Source organism: Schistocerca gregaria, chromosome 3 (assembly GCF_023897955.1).
Source record: "Schistocerca gregaria isolate iqSchGreg1 chromosome 3, iqSchGreg1.2, whole genome shotgun sequence".
Classification (NCBI taxonomy): Eukaryota; Metazoa; Arthropoda; class Insecta; order Orthoptera; family Acrididae; genus Schistocerca; species Schistocerca gregaria.
This window is the reverse complement of record NC_064922.1, coordinates 201,850,649-201,871,585: the sequence shown is the minus strand read 5'-3', so window position 1 is coordinate 201,871,585 and position 20,937 is coordinate 201,850,649. Positions and strand designations below refer to the sequence as shown.

General features: G+C 43.6%; 1 protein-coding gene across 5 annotated transcripts in view; it reads left to right on the top strand.

Moving 5' to 3' along the window:
• Positions 1-20,937, top strand: part of LOC126353794 (uncharacterized) — a 908,618-nt gene that overhangs the window by 844,147 nt on the left and 43,534 nt on the right. For 3 of the 5 annotated variants that reach the window (XM_050002888.1, XM_050002887.1, XM_050002886.1), the window contains exons 8-9: positions 2,775-2,800; positions 19,164-19,339. In XM_050002888.1, coding sequence (XP_049858845.1) covers positions 2,775-2,800; positions 19,164-19,339 — 202 coding nt within the window. The remainder of the gene's footprint in view (positions 1-2,774; positions 2,801-19,163; positions 19,340-20,937) is intronic. The other 2 variants (XM_050002889.1, XM_050002890.1) reach the window with 1 other exon arrangement.

The following is a 20,937-nucleotide window of genomic DNA, read 5'->3' as shown; positions in this document are numbered from 1 at the left end:
TTAATACCTTACTATACTATTAATTAATTTGCATTCTTTCCTCAATTATCATGCACTTCGTTCTTTCTTATTTATCTTCACACCATATTCTTCACTGTTCTCATTAAGATTATTAACATTTAACAGATCTGTTTTTCTCTTTCCCAACACACTTTCCTCAATAATTTCCTAAGGGAACATATTGTTAAAGAGCAATGGGTAAAGACACCAGCATTGCCTCTCTGTTGATAGTACTTTCCATCGTTTCTTCAGACATTTCATTTCCAAATCAGTCTCTTATCTTTTTTGTAAATATAAATTCTGTGCTAGTCTTTCCTCCTTCGAATCATCTCCTTTCTTTTTCAATTGTCTGCCTGACCAGTTGTATCGTCAGCGTGACTATTAGTAACATGGATGCCGCACAGCACGATAATGGCTGGGTTACCGTTGCTCTAGTACGCGGCATGCGATGGGGCCGAGTTCGATTCCTGGCAACGTTGGAGATTTTGTCCGCTCTGCATCATCATTTCATCATCCTCGACACGCAAGTCGCTGAAGTCGTGTCACCTAAAAAGACTTGCATCAGAGACTGGTCTACCCAACGGGAGGCACTAGCCACACACACATTTAATTTCATTTAATTTCTTCAAAATGCTCGTCAATACGCTCCAGTATAATAGCCGAAAGCCTCTTTTAAGCCAACAAATAAATTATAAATTTATCATCCTATCTCAGTACCTGTCTGTTCTATACTTCTCAGAATTGTAGTTGCATTTCATTTTCCGTTACCTTTTCTAAATCCGCAATGTGCCAATGTATCGTTACATATTACCTTCTCATCAGCACTCTCGATAACATATTGGCTACGTGAGAAACTGATAATCCTATGTTCTTCACAATGTTTGCAATTCTTCTTTCAATTTCCATATTAACCTTTCTTATCTTATTTTTTAAAATTGTATCTTATACACCACTTCATACCTTTTCTCTTTCCCCGTATTTCTATTTCCTCACATTTACCATTCATCTTTTTTTATCTTGGCTGTTCCGAGTCTGTTGTTAATTCGTTATTTCATTTCCTATACATACTTTTCCTTCCTTGTTCTATAGATTTTACAATTTCCTCCGCCCATCCATTTTTTAAAAGTATTTTCCATTATGCATTACAAACTCCTGCTCTTAAGCTTCTTGTTTCCTACAAATTCTTTTGCAAATGCCATGAGACCGTCCCTCATTTTCATCCATTTCTCATTAATGCAATCTACCTAATAATCTTTTCTAGTTTTTCTATAAAACAGTTTTCTAATTAATGTTTCCTTTATGGTCTCCATATTAAAATTCTCTTTAGCATTTCTTGTGCACACTTCACGTTTATTTGCCCTACCATCTGGATGTGATTAGAATTTATGACAGCTCTGAGTATGCTTTATCTTTCTTCAAGCAATTCCTATACCTGTTCTATATAAGTATGTAGTCAAATTGATACCTCAGTTTATTCAGACTAGAAATCAACATATGTTACCTTCTTTTCTGGTTCTCCAACTAGGTTTCACCAACAACTAACAAGTTATCCTAAAAAAAGTTTAAGTGTCCTTTCACGTCTATCATTCCTTGTACCTAGTCCAAATTTTCCTGCCGTATCTCTTCCGCTTCATTCACCCACCACAGATCGCGCTGTGGGAAGACAGTGGTCTGGAAGTAAAGAGAACTTCGGTTTAAATTCCTGTCCGGAAGGGCAGATTTATAGCCGGTCGGTGTGGCCGCGCAGTTCTACAGTCTGGAAAGGTCGCAGGTTCGAATCCTGCCTCGAGCATGGATGTGTGTGATGTCCTTAGGTTAGTTAGGTTTAAGTAGTTCTAAGGTCGAAGGGACTGAAGACCTCCGTAGTTAAGTCCCATAATGCTCAGAACCATTTGAACCATTTTGCAGATTTATATTTTCAGTTGTTTCCCTAAACGGCTTAGGAAAAATTGCCGGATGTTTCCACTGAAAATGACACGACCGAGTTCCTTCTCGATTCGTCTCAATCCAACATTGTGCCCCTTCTCTGATTACCTAACCCTGGAACGTTAGGCTGACCTTCCTTCATTTCCTTCGCAGAAACACTCCATTTGTGAGCTGAACGGGAAGTAGCGTTATAACACTTGGTTCAATAAAAAGAAGTCTGTGCCACGTGTATCGAAGTAATTCTCTCAGCGTTCAGATACAAGTTCATATACATTAGTAGTTTTGTTGTGGGAAGAAAAAGCAAGTATTATATACTTTTATTGTTTCAAGGAGTACTAGTGTCCCTGTTTTAATTGAATTAAATTCACCCAAATGGGACTAACGAAAACAAAGGAGATGAAATCGAAAAATGCGATGACGTCATCATCCTATCTAATAAATATGGCTTGAAGATAATTAGCGGCAAGACCTGGTTTTTTCCGGAATGAAAAGAAGAAAACGCAAATGCCACTCGAACCGTTTTGAAATGATACTTGGATAGTTTGATTGAGCGCTTGCTAGGATCGAGGGACCGAGGTTCGTACGCTGCGGTAAGTTTAGTTTCTCATGACACATTCATTTCCAAGAACTTGTCTTTTGGAATAGATTTCACGTTGACTTTTTTATTCCTACAAAGCCATAACTGCTTCACGTATTTTCTCTTTTCTCGATCATCGTTTATGAGCTTGGATTTAATCTGTTACATAGTTGTTCCACATCAAAGCATTTTAAACAAGCTCATACTCAATCTGAACATTCTGAATACTATACGCTTGGTGTGTTAAAAAAAAATTTTCTATCTTTTTCAGGTTACGGAAGTACTCCGCCGTCAGAGGTAAGGAGACATGAATAGTTTATTTGATTATTGGTTCACTTACGTTCAATAATGTAAAGTACTTATCTCTATTGTCAAGATTAACCACAAGAATTTCATGTGTCGGAAGTCGAGGTGGCCATAAAATGAGAGACCATCTGCAAAACGGTAACATATAAGTAAGTTTATTTACAATAGTCACGCTAATAACTTTGAAGTGCTGTATGTCCGCCTGTGCTGCTAGGTAATATATAAAGAAGGTACTGTTGCCGATAGAAACAAATTTGAAAGCTCATTCAGTTCTGTAAGACACTAGCAAATAGCAATTGATTACCAGCTTCGTGGTATGTCGCTGTATTTAGCTCACTGCAGTTTTCCGTAGTAATATTCATATGTCTGTAAGTCCACTGAAATCTTGGGGCGAATCTCTGTATTGTGGCTACTTAAAAAGAAGTCCTGACAATTCAGAGTCGCAGGCAGTGCGATCGTGGCAACTTAGCTTCCTCTGGTGGCGCGCAAATACCCGTGAGTAATGCTTGACACTAAGCTGCTATTGAAAGCACAAATCCAGACGCCGATAATCAAAATACGCCTTCTTCATCAGCTCAGCCCAGTACTGGCTAGACGCGACCTACGGGTCACTACTAAACTGAGGCTGTGTTGAGCGACGATTACCTCGGCGTTACTGTACGGCTGCTCCACGCGGAGAACGACCTACAATTCTAACCTAAAACGTGCTCAGACAGTCTGAAATCGTTGTTGACTCCGCCTGATGTCGGGTGACCTCGGAAGGGCGGGACTCAGAGACAACCATCATGAACTCGACATACCTAAAATTAGGGAAAACATCGACATGTCAACAAGGAAACTCCTAGGTAAGGTCACCTCCTCCGACACACACGTCACCTGGATCACACCGGCGCTGTTGCAACGGCACAGTGGCACAGGTTACGAATACTGGATATGGTCTCCCAACAGTGAAATAAATTACCACGAACACCATAACAAGGTCCATGGACGAACGAGCCCACCCTGCTAAAGCCGAAATAAAAAGAACATCCCCTGAATATCTCACATCCCAGAAGTCCAATCACTACGAATGCTACCACTTCAGCAGCAGAACTCAAAAAAATAAATACATTTTTTTAAAAAAAAGGTGACGTGTACGTGTAGCCCCACAGCAAGCGATGGAAGAGCGATCTCGCCTGTGGCGCACTGGCAGGAGATTTAAATATACCCTCTCCCCCATAGCTGTGAGCGGCACACGACCTTTGACGAAGATGCTTTTCTTTTGCGTAAGTATAAAGTAACTAAATATAAACTAACATGAAAGTCTGTGCTTAGAACTTTTTTTCAAGATAAATTTCTGTAGTCAGTTGCAAATAAATTTTACTGTATTTAACCGGTTTCGACAAATTAATTTGCTATCTTCAGAAGGGTACAAAATTAGGTATATTATAAACCTTTAGATCTTGGCTATACATTTATGTGAAATATGACAATTATATTACAGAAACTTACTTAGATTAGAAGACAGTCAATATCTTCTTCATAGAAGGCTAATGACTTGGTATTTTCAGAAATTGGCATTTTATTGTTATAAATAATTATTTGAAACACAGTTGGACAATTTACAACAATTTACAATAACTAAATTACATCTGTGTGTCTATTGTGCTGGCAGCAAGGAACATACGTAAAATCATACATAAAAAATATAAACAAAGCTTATAAAGAAATTATACACTGAAACGCCAAAGAAACCGGTGTAGGCATGCTTATTCAAATACAGAGATAGTTAAACAGGCATACGGCGCTGTAGTCGGTAGTGCATGTATAACACAACAAGTGTCTGGCGCACTTGTTAGATCAGTTACTGCTGCTAGAACGGCAGGTTACCAAGATTTAAGTGAGTTTGAACGTGGTGTTATAATCGGCGCACCAGCGATAGGACACAGCATCTCCGAGGCAGCGATGAAGTGAGGATTTTCCTGTACGACAATTTCAGGAGTGTACCGTGAATCTCAGGAATCCGGCAAAAGTCAGATCTCCGACATCGTTGGGGCGGAAAAAGATCCTGAAAGAACGGGACCAACGACGACTGAAGAGAATCATTAAACGTGACAGAATTGCAACCCTTCCGCAAACTGCTGCAGATTTCAATAGTGGGCCATCAAAAAGCGGCAGCGTGCGAACCATTCAACGAAACACCATCAATATGGGATTTTGGAGACGAAGGCCCATCCGTGTATTCTTTACGAATGCGCGACACAAAGCGTTATGACTCGCCTGAGGGTGTCAACTCTGACATTGGACTGTTTATGACTCGAAACATGTTGCCTGGTCGGACAACTATCATTTCAAGTTGTATCGAGAGGATTTGCGTGTACGGGTATGCAGACAACCTCATGAATCCATGGATCCTGCATGCGAGAAAGGGCTGTTCAAGCTTGTGGAGGCTCTCTAATGGTGTGAGGCGTGTACAGTTGGTGTGATATGGGATCCCTCATACGTCTAGATACGACACTTTCAGGTGACACGTGCTTAAATATCCTGTATGATCACCTGCATCCATTATTTATATTGTCTATTTGGAAATTCCAGCAGGACAATGCAACACCCAAGACGTCCACAATTGCTACAGAGTGGCTCCAGGACCACTCTACCGACTTTAAAATCTTCTGGTGGCCACCAAACTTCCCAGACATGAACATTATTGTGCATATCTTGTATGCCTAGCAACGTGCTGTTCAGAAGAGATCTCCACCCCCTGGTACTCTTATAGATTTATGGACAGCCCTGCAGGATTCTGGGTTCGATTCCCTTCAGTACTACTTCAGACATTTGTCGAGTCCATGCCACGTCGTGCTGCTTCACTCCAGCGTGCTCGCGGTGGCCCTACACCATATTAGGCAGGTGAACCTGTTTCTTTGGCTCTTCAGTGTATATAGCACATTTGAAAAAACACGACGCATAATTGTAATATATGAAAGAGATAGGCTAATTTTCATACTTTATGAGAGATGACTTGCAATCAAAGTACTGGGTTTTTTAATGCAAGTTGAGCATTCAACAAATCTTTTGAATTTATGTGAGAATGGTCCTATATTTCAAATTTGAAATAAACATTGTTTAAAGTAACTGTATACAATATGTAAATTTCTGAACATATCATGACATTACCCTTCTATGGCGAAGAAACTGACTAGCTGCTCAACTAAGTAAGTTTCTCGAATATACTTTCTATACTTCACACAAAAGTATAGCCATGATCTGAGGATTCACAATTCCCCTAATTTTGTTGCCTTCTGAAGATGACATATACATTTGTCGAAACCGGTAAATAATAAAAATTTATTTGCAAAAAATGACCGAAATTTATCCTGAAAAAAAACTATACTTGTTGAAAATTACAGCCATTATTAGAATTTATGTGTACTACTCTTACAATATTTTTTACTTGTTTTGATGACATTCCACAGTTGCACTCGATTGCTCCCTGGACCACACGCTGTCCTACCTGTTCCTCGGGCGCTTGGAGTGTATTGTGATTCTGTCTGCCTCTTCCATTGTTTGTTGCGTTCCTGGTTGCAGGGAAGTATTCCGCTGTTCCAAGGGTGCGTCGTTGTTGCCAGTAACGGGCGCAGCCACACGCTGGCCCACGTCACGCTGGTTCTGGTTCCTCGAGTGACGAGACGCGGCCAGCGGCTGCGTTTCTGTCTCGTGTTGTCACGACGACTGCGCATAAGGTGCTGGCGGTTCTTCTGCCGCAACTGCTGATCTCGGCTACCTTCGCTGCGCTGCTTCACGATCTTCTGTCGCAACCTCTTGTAGTGCAGTAGACGGGGGTTAGCTGATAAAATAACGCGCTACCCAAGCTTTCCTTGAAGTAGCGTCAGTAAAGTTGTGGAAGATCTGCCAAACTGTTTCGCAACGCACTTCGACATCGAGTCTTCCGTTTCGATTCAGTTGTTGGCGATCAGTGTCAGCTCCATACCCAGATAGTATGTTCTGGCGTACCTTGCTCACCACAGGCTCACTCGGAAGTCTCTCTTCTATCAACTGAATTCCAGTAGCTGGCGTAGGGACTATTATCAGTCAAGAAGTATGTCAGGCCTCTTCAGGGACTCAAGTGCTTCATTCCTAGTGTCTGTTTTGTATTTGGCAGAAAACCATTGGTGCGCTTCGCTGTTTGGACATTATCCCGTCGCTTCTGCCATAGATGGAGGATTTTGGCCAATATTCCTATTACATTCAGTACTTCACGATATTGTTCTTTCTTCAGACGATACGCCGCAGCTTCTTTCCGTGTCCAGAGATAGTGTGGACACATTCCAAGTACTACTTCCAAGGCCTCAACTGGCACAATATCAAAAGTTCCGCTCAACCGGAGAAGTATTCTACGTTGCAGCCTGTTAACTACCCATGCTTGTGTTACTTGCAAAAGTATGAGGGCCCAAGCACTCGTACAGTATCCCATGATAGCGTTCTTATTGTTTGCATTGGAAACTTATGAATGTAACAGGCGAGACTAATAATTTTGTTCATAGTGTTCCTGGTTCCCTTTCTCATTTCTTCAATTGTGCACGATAATTTTGTAAAAAAACACTTAGAAATTTGTGGTAAGGACTATGGGACCAGACTGATGAGGTCACCGGTACCTAGGCTTACTCGCTACATAATCAAACTTGAACTAACTTACGCTAATGACAACACACACACCCATGCCCGAGGGAGGACTCGAAACTTCGACGGGGAGCATAATTTTGTCGTTCGTACAAGAAAATGCCTAAGTGTCTGGTTACAGACTTCCTCTTTGTGGACTTCTCCCTTAATTTCATGACGAGTTGTCTTAAAAGATTCCCTTTTAACAACATGTAGATGGTCTTTTCAAGCGCAACAGAGAATTTGACTCCTTGGCACCACTGATGTAATTGTTGGAGGACTATTCTTCTCGATCTTCCCTTCACAAGGATCATCAGGGCGTCAGCAGATGCCACTACTCCTACTATCTCTTCATTACCCTGTAGCTCTCCTCTCCTAATACTGGATCAAGTACTAGGTCCCAGAAAATAGGGCCGCTTATGGATCCCTGAGGGCAGTCTTTTGAAATTTCTTTTATTAGGACCTGTCCTGGCTACGACAGTATTTGGTGTAGGTTCTGTGTTTTCGCAATAGTTCTCAAAGCACTTGTATAACGCTCGTCGGCAGTCCAAGTTCCTCAGGCGGTCAAAAAGTGCTGATCACAATAAGTGATCGAACGCCACGGCTCCAAAATGGTTCAAATGGCTGTGAGCACTATGGACTTAACTTCTGAGGTCATCAGTCCCCTAGAACTTTGAACTACTTAAGCCTAACTAACCCGATACCTAGAACCGCTCGGCCACCCCAGCTGGCGAACGCCACGGCTATGTCCACCATTATGGCTACAACGTATTTACGAGGATGGCTTTTCGCAAGTCTCATCGCCAAATTTTAAGCGCCTCTGTTGATTCCACGCTTCTGAAGCGACACTGTTGCGAATTCCTTCCATGAAGAATTCACAACAGCTTCTCCATAGTCTTTCCTAAGGTATCGAGAAGTCAAATCGTATGTAGGACTCTAGAGCTAAGGGATCCTTGTCCTTACCCTTTTGAAAGATTATCACATTTGACTTCTTGCATGTTCTGATATTCCTCCCTGTAGTAAACACATAGTGTAGAATCGGCGTAAATATAAAGTTATGCGTAAATGAGGGGCTATTAGAATTTCAGCAGGGATACCGTCAGGACAAGGTAATTTATTCCATTTGAGTTGGAACAATGCAAGGTTAAGTAGGTCGGTGATTTGATGGGACAAGAAATTTAGCACACAGAACGGCCACATCAGGAATTGAGGGACGCCGTTGAACACTGATAAGGAAAACAGTATGACCATCTGTTTAGTAGCGCGTTTGTCCACCTTTCAGACAAAATGCAGTAGTGGTTCTGTGGGGTGGCCGTTCAAAAAGTCCTTGATACTTTTCTGCAGTTACGTTGCAACACGTGCCACCGCACAGGAAACGCAAGTCCCGCAAATTACGGGCCTGTTGTTTGTAGACGCGGAAGTGGCGCCCTGTAGCCTCTCTTACGTTCAGATCAGGTGAATTCTATGGCCCAAGGGAGTTCTCTATCATGCGCCTCAAACGACTCTAGTGCCATTTTGGACTTTTGACTGGGACAAATATCCTGCTGGGACGTGCTTTCACCTTCGAGGAACAAAGGGATGCAGGTGGTCCACAATAATTTTCACTTAGTCCACAGCTGTTATAGTGCCTTCGGTTATTTGCTGATGTACATGGGAGAGCAGGTTTTGTCCCCCACAGCATAATACAGACCTCAGCGGCCTGTGTAATGCCAAGATGCTTTTTCTGAGAGGCCGCTAGATGATAGCCGGATGATGTATCCGGACAGGATCATCAACCTTCATTCGACTAGGCGAAACGTTTTCATTCATCCACAGTCTAATATCGATGAACCCATGCTGACTGCAGTTGTAATTAACGATGTCGTTGGACTCTTACAAGTCGTCCGCTGCAGAGCCCCACGTTCAAGGACGTGAGCCGAACTGTGTGCTTACGACACCCTTGTGCCTCCACCAGCACTGTTCTGTGTTATCTCATCTTCCACAGACTGCCGCCTGTTTTACTTCATATGGTAGGCAAGCGACCGACCTCCACGTTCTATAACGAGGCGTGAGTGTCCACGATCTTGTCGGTTGCTCGTCGTTTCTTTTTCATTCCGCCACTTTCCATGGATTCTTTCGACATCAGCACGTGAACAGCAGACCACGTTCGCCGTTACCGAGTCATTCTGGTCTACGCGCCGGTCCACTAATATCTGCCCTCTGTCAAAGTCTCTTTGAAGCATATTTCTCCAGTTGTGACCTGTAACTACGCTAGAATGAATCCCCATTTTCCTCTGGTTCGCTGATGCACTTACCTCGCCACATCAAACGGTCGCAATTCCACCAGGTGGTATTCAGTGTCATGGCAGATAGTGGCCACATCGGTTTGGCTCATTAGTGTATATAATTTAGAATGTCGGTTGCTGGGATGCTGCGCAGATTAATCTCAGATGTTGGTCACTCTAGCCATTGATACCGATTAATGCAGATGAATTTGCCCGTGTGATTAGCATTCTCTGAATTGTCCACAAAGTGACTTGTTCGGTGCTCGTGTAGTAAAGGAATAAGATAGCCAACCAGTTGCTAGAAACAGAAGCACGAGACCATAAATCTGCTGCGGAAGGATGGACACCAACACTGAAAGGTCGCTAGTCGAGGACCTTCTACGAGATGGCGCTTCCGACTGGCTATCGGCAGGTCCTCTGTATACATTCAGTGCAGTATGAAAGAGAAGGCCGCAACAACCACGTACTTGGTAAGGATGTATGCGCGTGCTTTTCTGATCCACGTTCCTTGTTCAGAAGACAAACACAACACATAGTACGAAAAATGACCTCTCTTTCTCGTCAGTAATAAAATATAGAAAAGGTACTGATGAGTTAGTAGTAGCAATATCACTAGTTTATTTGATCTTTCTTTATTTCGTTCCAGGCCAACTAACGGCCACGTCAAAACAGCTACACTGTGGAAAAAAATTACAGTGTCACTCAGCTGAAACCTTTTATTTACGTTACTGCGGAGTAGAGGTGTGAAGTTTGGTTAAAATGTGAGCACTTCCTTCCACTTCCTGGTGCAAAGGTGTGGCGCCCTCCAACGTCGCCGTCGGGCTCTGCGACGTTTCGAACAGCAAGGTGTCGGTAAATCGCAAAAAAAGACAAGTGCTTGGAAGTTCATGTCAGATACCAGGTGGTCTGATGATGGTGTATAGGCACCAAATTTCAGCACATTACTGCCCAACATCACCGTAACGTGTCACATAATGAGAAGATCTCCACAGTCCTTTTCTTGGCACCTATGTGTGGAAGTCATAACAGCGACGCCCTGCGTTGAATTCACGCGGTTCTGTTATGGGTGACGAGGAAAATATTTTAAACATATCGACATGGAAAGGCCTCAGGAGGAGACTTTAAGTTTGCCAATGAAACCATCCATTACCTTGGGGCGAAAAATTGTACACATTTCTTGGTCGATAAAGACAGTTTGCAGTTACGATGTGCAACAGGACGTCCTTCTTGACAACGTTTAACACTGTTGACACCCCCGCTCCTCATTCCCCTCCTCCCCCTCCCTCCCTCCCTCCTAGGCATTCAAATATTTCTAGGCGCCTAAAGGCACGCGACTCCTTGACACCCTTCAGCTGCACTAGTGCCTATCTGCAGGCATACGGAATCTGCGTGTCGCTGTTCTGACCTCCATAGCAGTGGCATCAAGAGAAGAGGTTGGATATGGGTAATGGGGGTGGGGTGACGACCTTCCGCTCGTGTGCCTCGTCCACGGTGGCACCGGTCAGAATAGTGGTGAAATTTCGTACCAGTGTGACATCGTTAACCCAACTTACATTGCGCGGGATTTTTGGAGGTTGGGAGTGGTGGACTGGGGTAAATTAGACTGAGCGGAATAGCATTTATTAACGAAAACACCCCTCAGACGAGGCTACTGCTTTTGCCTGGCTACTGCCGCCGCCCTCTCGGTTGCACGACCATCAGCTCAGGGGGACATGCTTTGGCACAACGATTTTCCAGTCCAAAGCACCGGTCTTACTGTGCAACTAAGACAGGTATAAAGAAACGTGTGACTTACAATGTTCCCAGAGCCCTTAACCACAGTGAACAGTAATTAATCCACCAGCGATACAGGCAGACTATGAAAGTACTGCGGATAGTTAAAATTTCATTCAAAGAAGAAAATCCAATTTCATTTCTTTTAAGATCCCAATAACTTAGATAAAAGATTTAAAGCTTATATCCTGACAGGCTAACAGAAATTACTTTCCTTAAAGTACATCCATTCATTAATAAAAGTTTTTCTCTATAAAACATTATAAAACTAATCAGGAATATAATATCAGTTTAATTACTTTGGCCCGTGGACAAGAATCACTCACAATCCGCGTAAACCAAATACAACGGTCATACACGCACACTGGACACGAGCCCCTAAAAAACCACACACTTACAACACAATTTCTAACGCCCACTAATACGCTTTAACTCGTTACTGCCCAAACACCACAGCTCAAACAAATCCCGCAGCGGTATTTGATGGCTGAGAGCAGCTTCAGACAAAGTTTTGCTAAAGAATTCTTGCTTAAAAGCCTTACTTCTGATTTAAATTATCTTATACTCAAAAAAGTAAACATAATAACTTAAATTACCGTAGTGCACCACTTCTAAGCTTAAAGAGGTGCCCATCTGACCAGCCAACTCACATTGGGAAGATATGTCTAACCACATTCCAATGTAAGGGAGCAAAGCAACACTGCCAGCCCTTGTCGCAGTGAGTAAAATAGGATAAAATGAGCATACTTACAGCTTTCCGTCACTTCGGCGAACCAGACCAGTAGCAGCAAGTGACACAACGACGAACCAGCTAAAAGCGCCGCACTTCCTGACAGCACTTCGCATCAGACTCAAACAACAATAACATTGTTCCGCGCCGATCGGTGCTACAGAAAACCCTCAGCACCAAGCAGAATTTGTTCTGTAGTGCCCACGGTCCAGCAGTTTTCTCAGTTCTCGACGGTGGCTATCGGCAATACAGTCAGACCACCTGGCACATCCCGATTCTGCGTCAAAAATGAACGCTCGGAGACACAGTGAAACTAAAGGCTTCAGTAACGAATCACAATGTACAAAATGCAACTGTACGTGTGGTGTCACCGCCAGACACCACACTTGCTAGGTGTAGCCTTTAAGTCGGCCGCGGTCCGTTAGTATACGTCGGACCCCCGTGTCGCCACTATCAGTGAGCGCAGAGCGCCGCCACACGGCAGGTCTAGAGAGACTTCCTAGCACTCGCCCCAGTTGTTCAACCGACTTTGCTAGCGATGGTTCACTGACAAAATACGCTCTCATTTGCCGAGACGATAGTTTAGCATAGCCTTCAGCTACGTCATTTGCTACTACCTAGCAAGGCGCCATATTCAGTTACTATTGATATTCTGAATCATGTACCGTCAAGAGCGACCTTCTTCATTAATGGATTAAAGTTAACTAGTCCACCAGCTACGTCCGTTTTTCTAAATTCTAATTTCCTTGTCATGTTCCAGGCCTCACGCCAGCCTGCGTGAGCTAAAGCGCGTGCGTTTCGGCCTCCTCTACTAACACGGTGTTGGCTCTCCTGCCAACCACAACAGTATGCATCACTCAATATCACCTTAGAAGACGTGCCTAGACAAATGTGAACGACTGCTACAACGATCTTAAGAACTCTCGCCGACAATCAGTATAAATGAAAACTACATCAAAAAGAACAGCCCTTCTTTCAGTTCGTAATGTCTACTTTAGCGTTATCAGTGCTTTATCAGTGCCTCAGACATAACAAAACAATTCCTTTAGACGGACAGTTCAAAGAAGTAGGTGTTATCCGCAGTTCACTCTTGCTGTCCAGCGCTGTATTCCCTAATGAAAAACATTTAACGCTCCATGCTACGCCGCCTTACTACCGTACAACACATATACGGCTCACAGAGAGGAGATATTACTGTAATTAATTCCCACAGCCAATTGCCGCTATTTTTTTGCCTCAAGCACTCCCCGCTTCTCATAGACGGCGCACCGCCTACAACGTGGAGGCGAGCTGCAGGCCAGCGTCACCCAAGCTCGCATATATCGACACCTTGCTCAGCACGAGGGTGACGTCCCAGGGCGCCAAGTCTTGGAAGCGTTGGACAGGAAGGGTTTGAGCACCTTCAAACCAAATCTCACACTTCTGCTTCGCAATGGGGGAAAAGACGGGATATCAAGGGAGTGACCCTTTAATTGTTTTTTCCATTATATTTATTTCTCTTTTCCTACATATATCTTTTTTCCTCTAGATCTAGTTCATTTTCTACTTGTTCTATCTACTGGAAAACTCTACAGTCTAAATGACCGGCCGCGGTGGTCTAGCGGTTCAGGCGCTCAGTCTGGAACCGCGGGACTGCTACGGTCGCAGGTTCGAATCCTGCCTCGGCCATGGATGTATGTGATGTCCTTTATTAGTTAGGTTTAAGTAGTTCTAAGGTCTAGGGGACTGATGACCACAGATGTTAAGTCCCATAATGCTCAGAGCCATTTGAACCATGTATTTTTTTTCTTCAGTCTAAATTGCTCTCTGTTGAGTAAATTCTTCCCTGCAATCTGCGTTTACAAATTCTTTTATGTCTCGTCTCCTCAACCATTTTCTTTGAGTTTTTTTCTCATTTGGAAGGATGTGTGGATCATCTTTGTTTCTAGATGACAATAGAATGAAACACGCCTTTTCCTTATCTTATCAGTTATTTTACAGCAGAATGATTATATTTCCTTATTTAGTCTAAAAGTCCAAGTGTCATGTCTGTTCTGGATTGGGTTCTATTCACATGATTCTTTTTTCTTTCTTTTCTATATCTTTAATGCCATTTTACATTCAGTTTTTCCGACTCATAGAGGATTTAACCGTTTTACAAATGTATTATAAAGCCTTATTTTAAAATCTTCGGAAAACTTTTTTATAGTACGGATTGATCATTTTTCATGTACGCTCTTTTAATTGCTTCTGTTTCACTTCTATATTTATATTTTCATCCAGATATTTAAAGTTGTATCTTTTATTGATTTTGCCATATTTCGTTTTTAAAGTTCTTTTTGAGTTATTTTCAATTTTATGTTTTCTGTCTCCTCATAAGATATTTGCAGACCTGCCTTTACAGCTGCTACCTTCAGAAGTTACAGCCTTTCTTTCTCATTTTCTAAGGTCTATCTGTTATTATGAGATCGTCTGCAAAGGACAAATAATTAGAAAATATCAATGGGTGTACTGCCGGTCTATAGTGTCCAACGGCCACAATATTTCGGCGATCAAACATGTCGCCATCATCAGGTGAACTGACGGACTGAGCTCCTGTGAACGCGCCGGCACGGAGATCCGAACGCTAAGGCTGCTCAGGGGGCCGATTTAAATACCCTCCGCCCGCGGCGCGCTCCCTCCGCCGTCCGCGCCCCGCGCCACGATAGCGCGGTGGAACAGATTGCGACAGCGTCTGAGATGACGTCGGTGTGATGGCTCTGTCCGCCGTAGTCGTCACAACTATGCGTTTGCTCGATTTACTCTTGATTAACCCAATCGCTGGTTCCCAAGCCTTGCAAAGATTATAGCCACAGTCAAGGTTTATGAGGTCGTCATTGGTGCGAATTTCGATGGCCTCTCTAACAACGCTGTCCCAGTATCTCGACGTCTGTACCAGAATCCTCGTGCGGTCATACTCCATAGCGTGATTTTCCGACAAACAATGTTCAGCGACCGCCGACTTGCTCGGATACATCAGTCGAGTGTGCCTCTGGTGTTCACGGCATCGATCCTCGACGGTACGCATCGTCTGACCAATATACGACTTGCCACATTGACACGGAATCTGGTACACACCGGCCTTCCTCAAACCGAGGTCATCTTTGGCGCTCCCCACCAGTGCACGAGGTTTATTCGGAGGACAAAACACAGTTCCGACCCGGTGTTTCTTCAGAATGCGGGCGATTTTCCCCGTGAGTGCGCCTGTGTATGGAATAAATGCAGTGCCTACCTCCCCCCTCGTGACTTCATCCATCTCAACAGGTTGTGATGCAGTGGTTGGGTGGAGAGCACGTTGGATCTGCCACTCTGAGTACCCATTTTTTCGAAGTACAGTTCTCAGATGTTCCAATTCCTGGGGTAGACTCTGTGTGTCAGAGATAGTGCGCGCCCGATGTACAAGAGTTTTAAGTGCCCCATTCCTCTGTGAAGGGTGGTGGCAGGTGTCTGCGTTCAAATACAGATCAGTGTGTGTTGTCTTTCGATACACCCCATGACCTAGGGTGCCGTCAGCCCTTCTCCTGACCAAGTCGTCAAGGAAAGGTAATTTACCCTCCGTTTCAGTCTCCATAGTGAATTTGATGTTGGGGTGTACGGAGTTTAGATGTGTAAGGTAGTCAAGGAGTTTATCCATACCATGTGGCCAGATGGCGAACGTGTCGTCCACGTAACGGAAAAAGCAAGTAGGTTTCCATTCGGACGATGACAGGGCTTCCTCCTCGAAGTTCTCCATGTACAAATTCGCTATCACCGGTGAGAGTGGGCTACCCATGGCGACTCCTTCCGTTTGTTCGTAGTATTCTCCATTAAAAAGAAAATACGTGTAAGTCAAGACATGCCTAAAAAGTTCAGTGGTATTTTTGTCTCCCATAAGGACTACACTGATAAGATGCAGAGTCTGCTAAATGACGATTCCTACACCAGGCCCCTGTTCACACCGCTCGAATCGTCCTGGACTGTTTTGTGAACACGAGGATGAATTGTCATGTCTCCCCTGGCCACCACAGTTACCAGACCTCAATGTTACTGACCCTCTGTGGTCTACTTTGAGGGCAAGGGTGCTTGATCGATATCTACCTCCATCGACTTTGCCCGAACTTACCACTATAATGCAGGACTTGTTTTTTATACATTCCGATACGACTGGAATCTATTTTGAATGCTAACCGGTTTCCTGAAACGTATTGTGTATGGTAATGCGTCGTGTGTTTAGTGCCCCTTGTTTTTGTTCACCTACTGTAACTTGAAACGCTGTTTTGGGTAGTGCAAAATTCGCATATAGCCGTGTAAGGATCACGGTGGAGAGTGATCGAGATTAAATCTGTGCTTAGGGCTGTGTTATTGACGCACATTACATGATTGTGTTTTCTAATAATTGATTTACTTTTTCTGCATTTGGAGCAAATTTATTTATCAGCTCTAAAAATCTCAGATTGAAGGATTTGTTAAGCCAAGAGCTGAGGAAAGCATGAAGCCTGGCGGCCTGATCAACAAATTAAGAGAACACGTCCCTTTTACAGAAGCACGTATCTTATGAAAAGTATCAGGTCACCCATAAGTAACTTGGAATTGACCAGTAGATATGTCGAGAACTGGACTTTCCCGTATAAAGGGAGGCTGGCAGTATGTGCCGTCAGTAGAATAGCAGTAAAAGGAGAATGTGCCGGTCAGAAGTGGACAGTGACTTCGAATATGGACTAGTCACTGGAAGTCACCAGAGAGACCAGTCGATCAGGGCAATTTTAACCCTTCTACAGCTTCTCAGTTCGACTGTTGCAGATGTGACTATGCGGTGGATACGTTAAGGAACAACCAGAGCTAAAACAAGACAAGGCAGACCTCATGAAGTGACAGACAGAAATTGTCAGATATTGCAGAGGATGGTTGTAAATATGGCATGAAATCATCGGAAGGAATACTCGTGATTTCTAAATTACAGCCAGCAGTCCACCTTGCACAACGACATTGAGTTAAAAAAGAATGATATACAAAGGTCGACAATCTCGACACAATCCCCCCATTTCTGTAGTCAGTGTTAAGCAGCGTTGGACATGGTGTAAAGATGTACGCCGTTGCACAGTGGATGACTGGAAATGTATCATTTGGAGCGAAGAAACATGCTGTACCCTATAGCAATCTGATGGAAGAGTTGGCTCTAGTGCCAGCAGGAACGTATGGAGAAGGCGGTGTTACGTCATGGAGTTCTTTTTTATTGTTTGGGTGTCATAGCTTACTGAACTTTAAAAAAAGCTAAATGTACAACAATATGAACATTTTTATGTCATTGTATACAGCCTGCTGAGCTGTTTAAGGGAATTTGCCATGGCAGAGAAACTCATCAATCTGATAAAGAGCTGTCTGAGCGAAGCACGTACAAATGATAGATGGGAAATCGCGTAACTGCGTAATTTGAAATTGTGACAGGATTCTGGCAAGGAGATGGTTTGTCCCCTATCCTGTTCAACTTTTCCCTCGAGAAGATCCTTCGCGACACCTTCCAAGAGAACCAAGGGAATGAAATCGAAGGAAAGAGACTGGCACACTTAGGCTATGCAGACGACATCTGTGTACTCTCTAGGTCAGAAGAGGAGTTGGAGCAAATAACCAGAGCACTAAATTAGGCTGCCAGAAAATTTGGGCCAAACATAAAAGAAGCCAAATCAGAGTACCTCGTTGTGACGCGTTGTCAAAGTCAGACTGCTGGTCATCTACAATCAGTGAATGTGGGACACCAGTCCTACAAGAGAATAAAGAAGTACCTAGTGGCACTTTTCACTAAGAACTCGTCATGTGGAACAGAGATCAATGCCAGAATACAAACAGGGAACCGATCTTACCACAGCCCAGCTCAACTGCTTCGGTCCAGATATTCCTCCAGACAGTTCAAGTTTCGACTGCACAAAACCCTGATCCAGCCTGTTGTTCTACATGGCTATGAGACGTGGAGTATACGGAAACAGGACTTCCATAACCTCCTAGTTTTAGAGAGAAAAGTGCTTCGGAAGATCTTCGGCTTGGTTCTGGATGGAGACACAGGGGAATGGAGGACCAGACACAACCAAGAGCTTCAGGAACTATACCAGCAGCCCAACATAGCAAAAACTGTCGAAGGCAAACGAATGTGGCCCGGTTGGAAGATCACAGATGGTCTCGGAAGCTCCTGCATTTCACATCTACAGGAAGGAGACACCTAGGGAGACCCAAGAAGCGTTGGAGGGATATCCTCCAAGAATATATCAACCAAGCATGAATAGATGTGGACGGAGGGCGGATAGCAGCAATGGACCAAAGCGTTGGAGGGATGGCCTCCATAAGGATTTAAACCAACCATCAATAGATGCGGACGTATAGCAGCAATGGACAGAATACAATGGGGTAGGAAATTTGTAGCAGCGTGCGGTCCACTGAGTCTGATCACGAAGAAGAAGAAGAAGAAGAAGAAGAAGAAGAAGAAAATTTTTTACTGTGTACAGCAGAGGAACACCTCGGAGATGGTGATCGTTTGCATTAGCAGGACAATCCTGGCAGTTTTAAGCAGCATTTGTGAGGCAGTGTTTCGTAGACAATAACATTCTTGATTTGGGCTGGCCTGCATCGAGTCATAACCTGAACCCAATGGAAAATCCTCTGGGATGAGTCAGAACGTTGACTTCGCTCCAGACACCAGCATCCAGCATGACTTCATTCTCTGGTTTCCGTACTTGAGAAGGAATGGGCTCTCATCCCTCCACAGACATTAAGACAACCCATTAAAAATGCTTCATGCATAGCTCAAGTCGTCATAAAGGCGAAGGGTGGACATATAGCGTATTAATAAGTGTTCAGACGCTTTTGGTCACGTAGTGTATGTGCTGCACAAGTAGCCATATTGTGGAACTGATGGGTTACGTCTATGCGCTGGAGTTTAGCACGAAACGCCTGATCTGTGTTGCAGACCCTGATGCTGGTGGTGGTGGTGGTGACCGTGGTGTTGCTGGCAGCGGCCGCAGCCGTGGTGGCGGCGCTGCTGTGCCGCCGGCGAGAGTGCTGGCAGAGGGCGTGCGGCAGCAGGCAGCAGCCGCAGAGCGCGCAGCCCTGGCTGGACGGCTACAGCACCGTCGCCGTCCAGAGGTTATTACCGTTATTATTCCAATGTAGCCTACTCAGGACCACATGAAACAACTCCTGTATATGGTGATATTGTTTTCTTCTATCGCTTCCCAATACTTCTTCATTCGTCCTTTCCATCGTTTTTATTCTTTTGACCACGCCCCTTTTCTCTTTATGTGTTTTCTTCATGAAATCCTTTTTTTTTGTCCCTTATCTCTGAATTTATGTGTGTTTTCTACGTCTTCGTATGATATTCCCAACACCTGTAAATGTTTCCTACCCCTCCTAGTACCAGCACTTTTTTGTGTCACTTAGTACCATTGGGTTTATAAAGACCGTAAGTAATACACGCAGGAAGTATTGAAAATATTTCAATGAACTACCTTTAAAAAAATGCAGTGCAGTAGTTCAACGTGACAGTCATCATTCTGTTTTGTCAGATGTTACATTCAAGTAACAAAAAGAAGTTTAGATTGGGGTCATATGACACGAGTGTACTCGGTGCACAAACATTGAATAAAATTTTTGTCGTAAATATAAAACTGAACGAAGCAAAGCTAGATACAATTGAGTGTGTGAGAGAAGAATCGTACATTTTGTAAATAATAGTTTGAATAGAGATATATACTTCCAATGTGCAGCTATGTTTTGTGCTGAATAATGTCAAAAATGGTTCAAATGGCGTTGAGCACTATGGGACTTAACATCTGTGGTCATCAGTCCCCTACAACTTAGAACTACTGAAACCTAACTAACCTAAGCACATCACACACATCCATGCCCAAGGCAGAATTCGAACCTGTTACCGTAGCGGTCACGCGGTTCCAGACTGAAGCGCCTAGAACCGCTCGGCCACTACGGCCGGCCTGAACAATGTCCTTAAGTAGTCTGCCCCCTCTCACCCCGAAGGACAGGAGCAGTGTACTCGTAGAGTTTATGTCAGGATGAGCACCGTAACCAGCCCGGTATTACCTAGTGAGATGTGGGAAACCGCCTAAAAACCATATCAAGGCTGGCCAGTACACCGACCCCTCATCGATAATCCGTTGGGCGGATTCAACGGGAGACTGCGTATCTCCCCATTACACAAGCGGTTACGTTAGCAAGTCCAGCCTCTTGTTAGCTGTTCTTCTTAAATGACTATAAAGAGTAAGCCTTACATTTCTCATTGTATCTATTCGACTACCAATTTTTTCTTACACCCCCTTGTACCTTTTCATTTTCCAAACCTCATCTTCAAGGTTTGGATCCAGTATTTGTCTTTCTTTCTTTCTTTTTTTCTTCTCCAAATTACTTATATGTTAGAGTGTGTATACGTCAAGGTATTCTGAACGATAGAGAAAACCAGTGTTACTCGCAAGTTTCTGATGCTTCAATTTTGTGTTATTAGGTCAGGAACTTTACTGTTCGTTGTTAAGTGTTCTGAGCAGTTTTAGCAAATATTATAATTCTGTAATATAAATCATTTGTGATGGGAAAGTACGGTACTATTCATAAATAGGGGAAATCCGGTAAAAATATCCGGGCTAAGGTAGTCTTGGTAATCTTAGTTTCCAAGCGCAGTAGCAATAGATGAAATCTGTAGAAACGAGTAATCATTGTCTGCAACTACAGCGAAG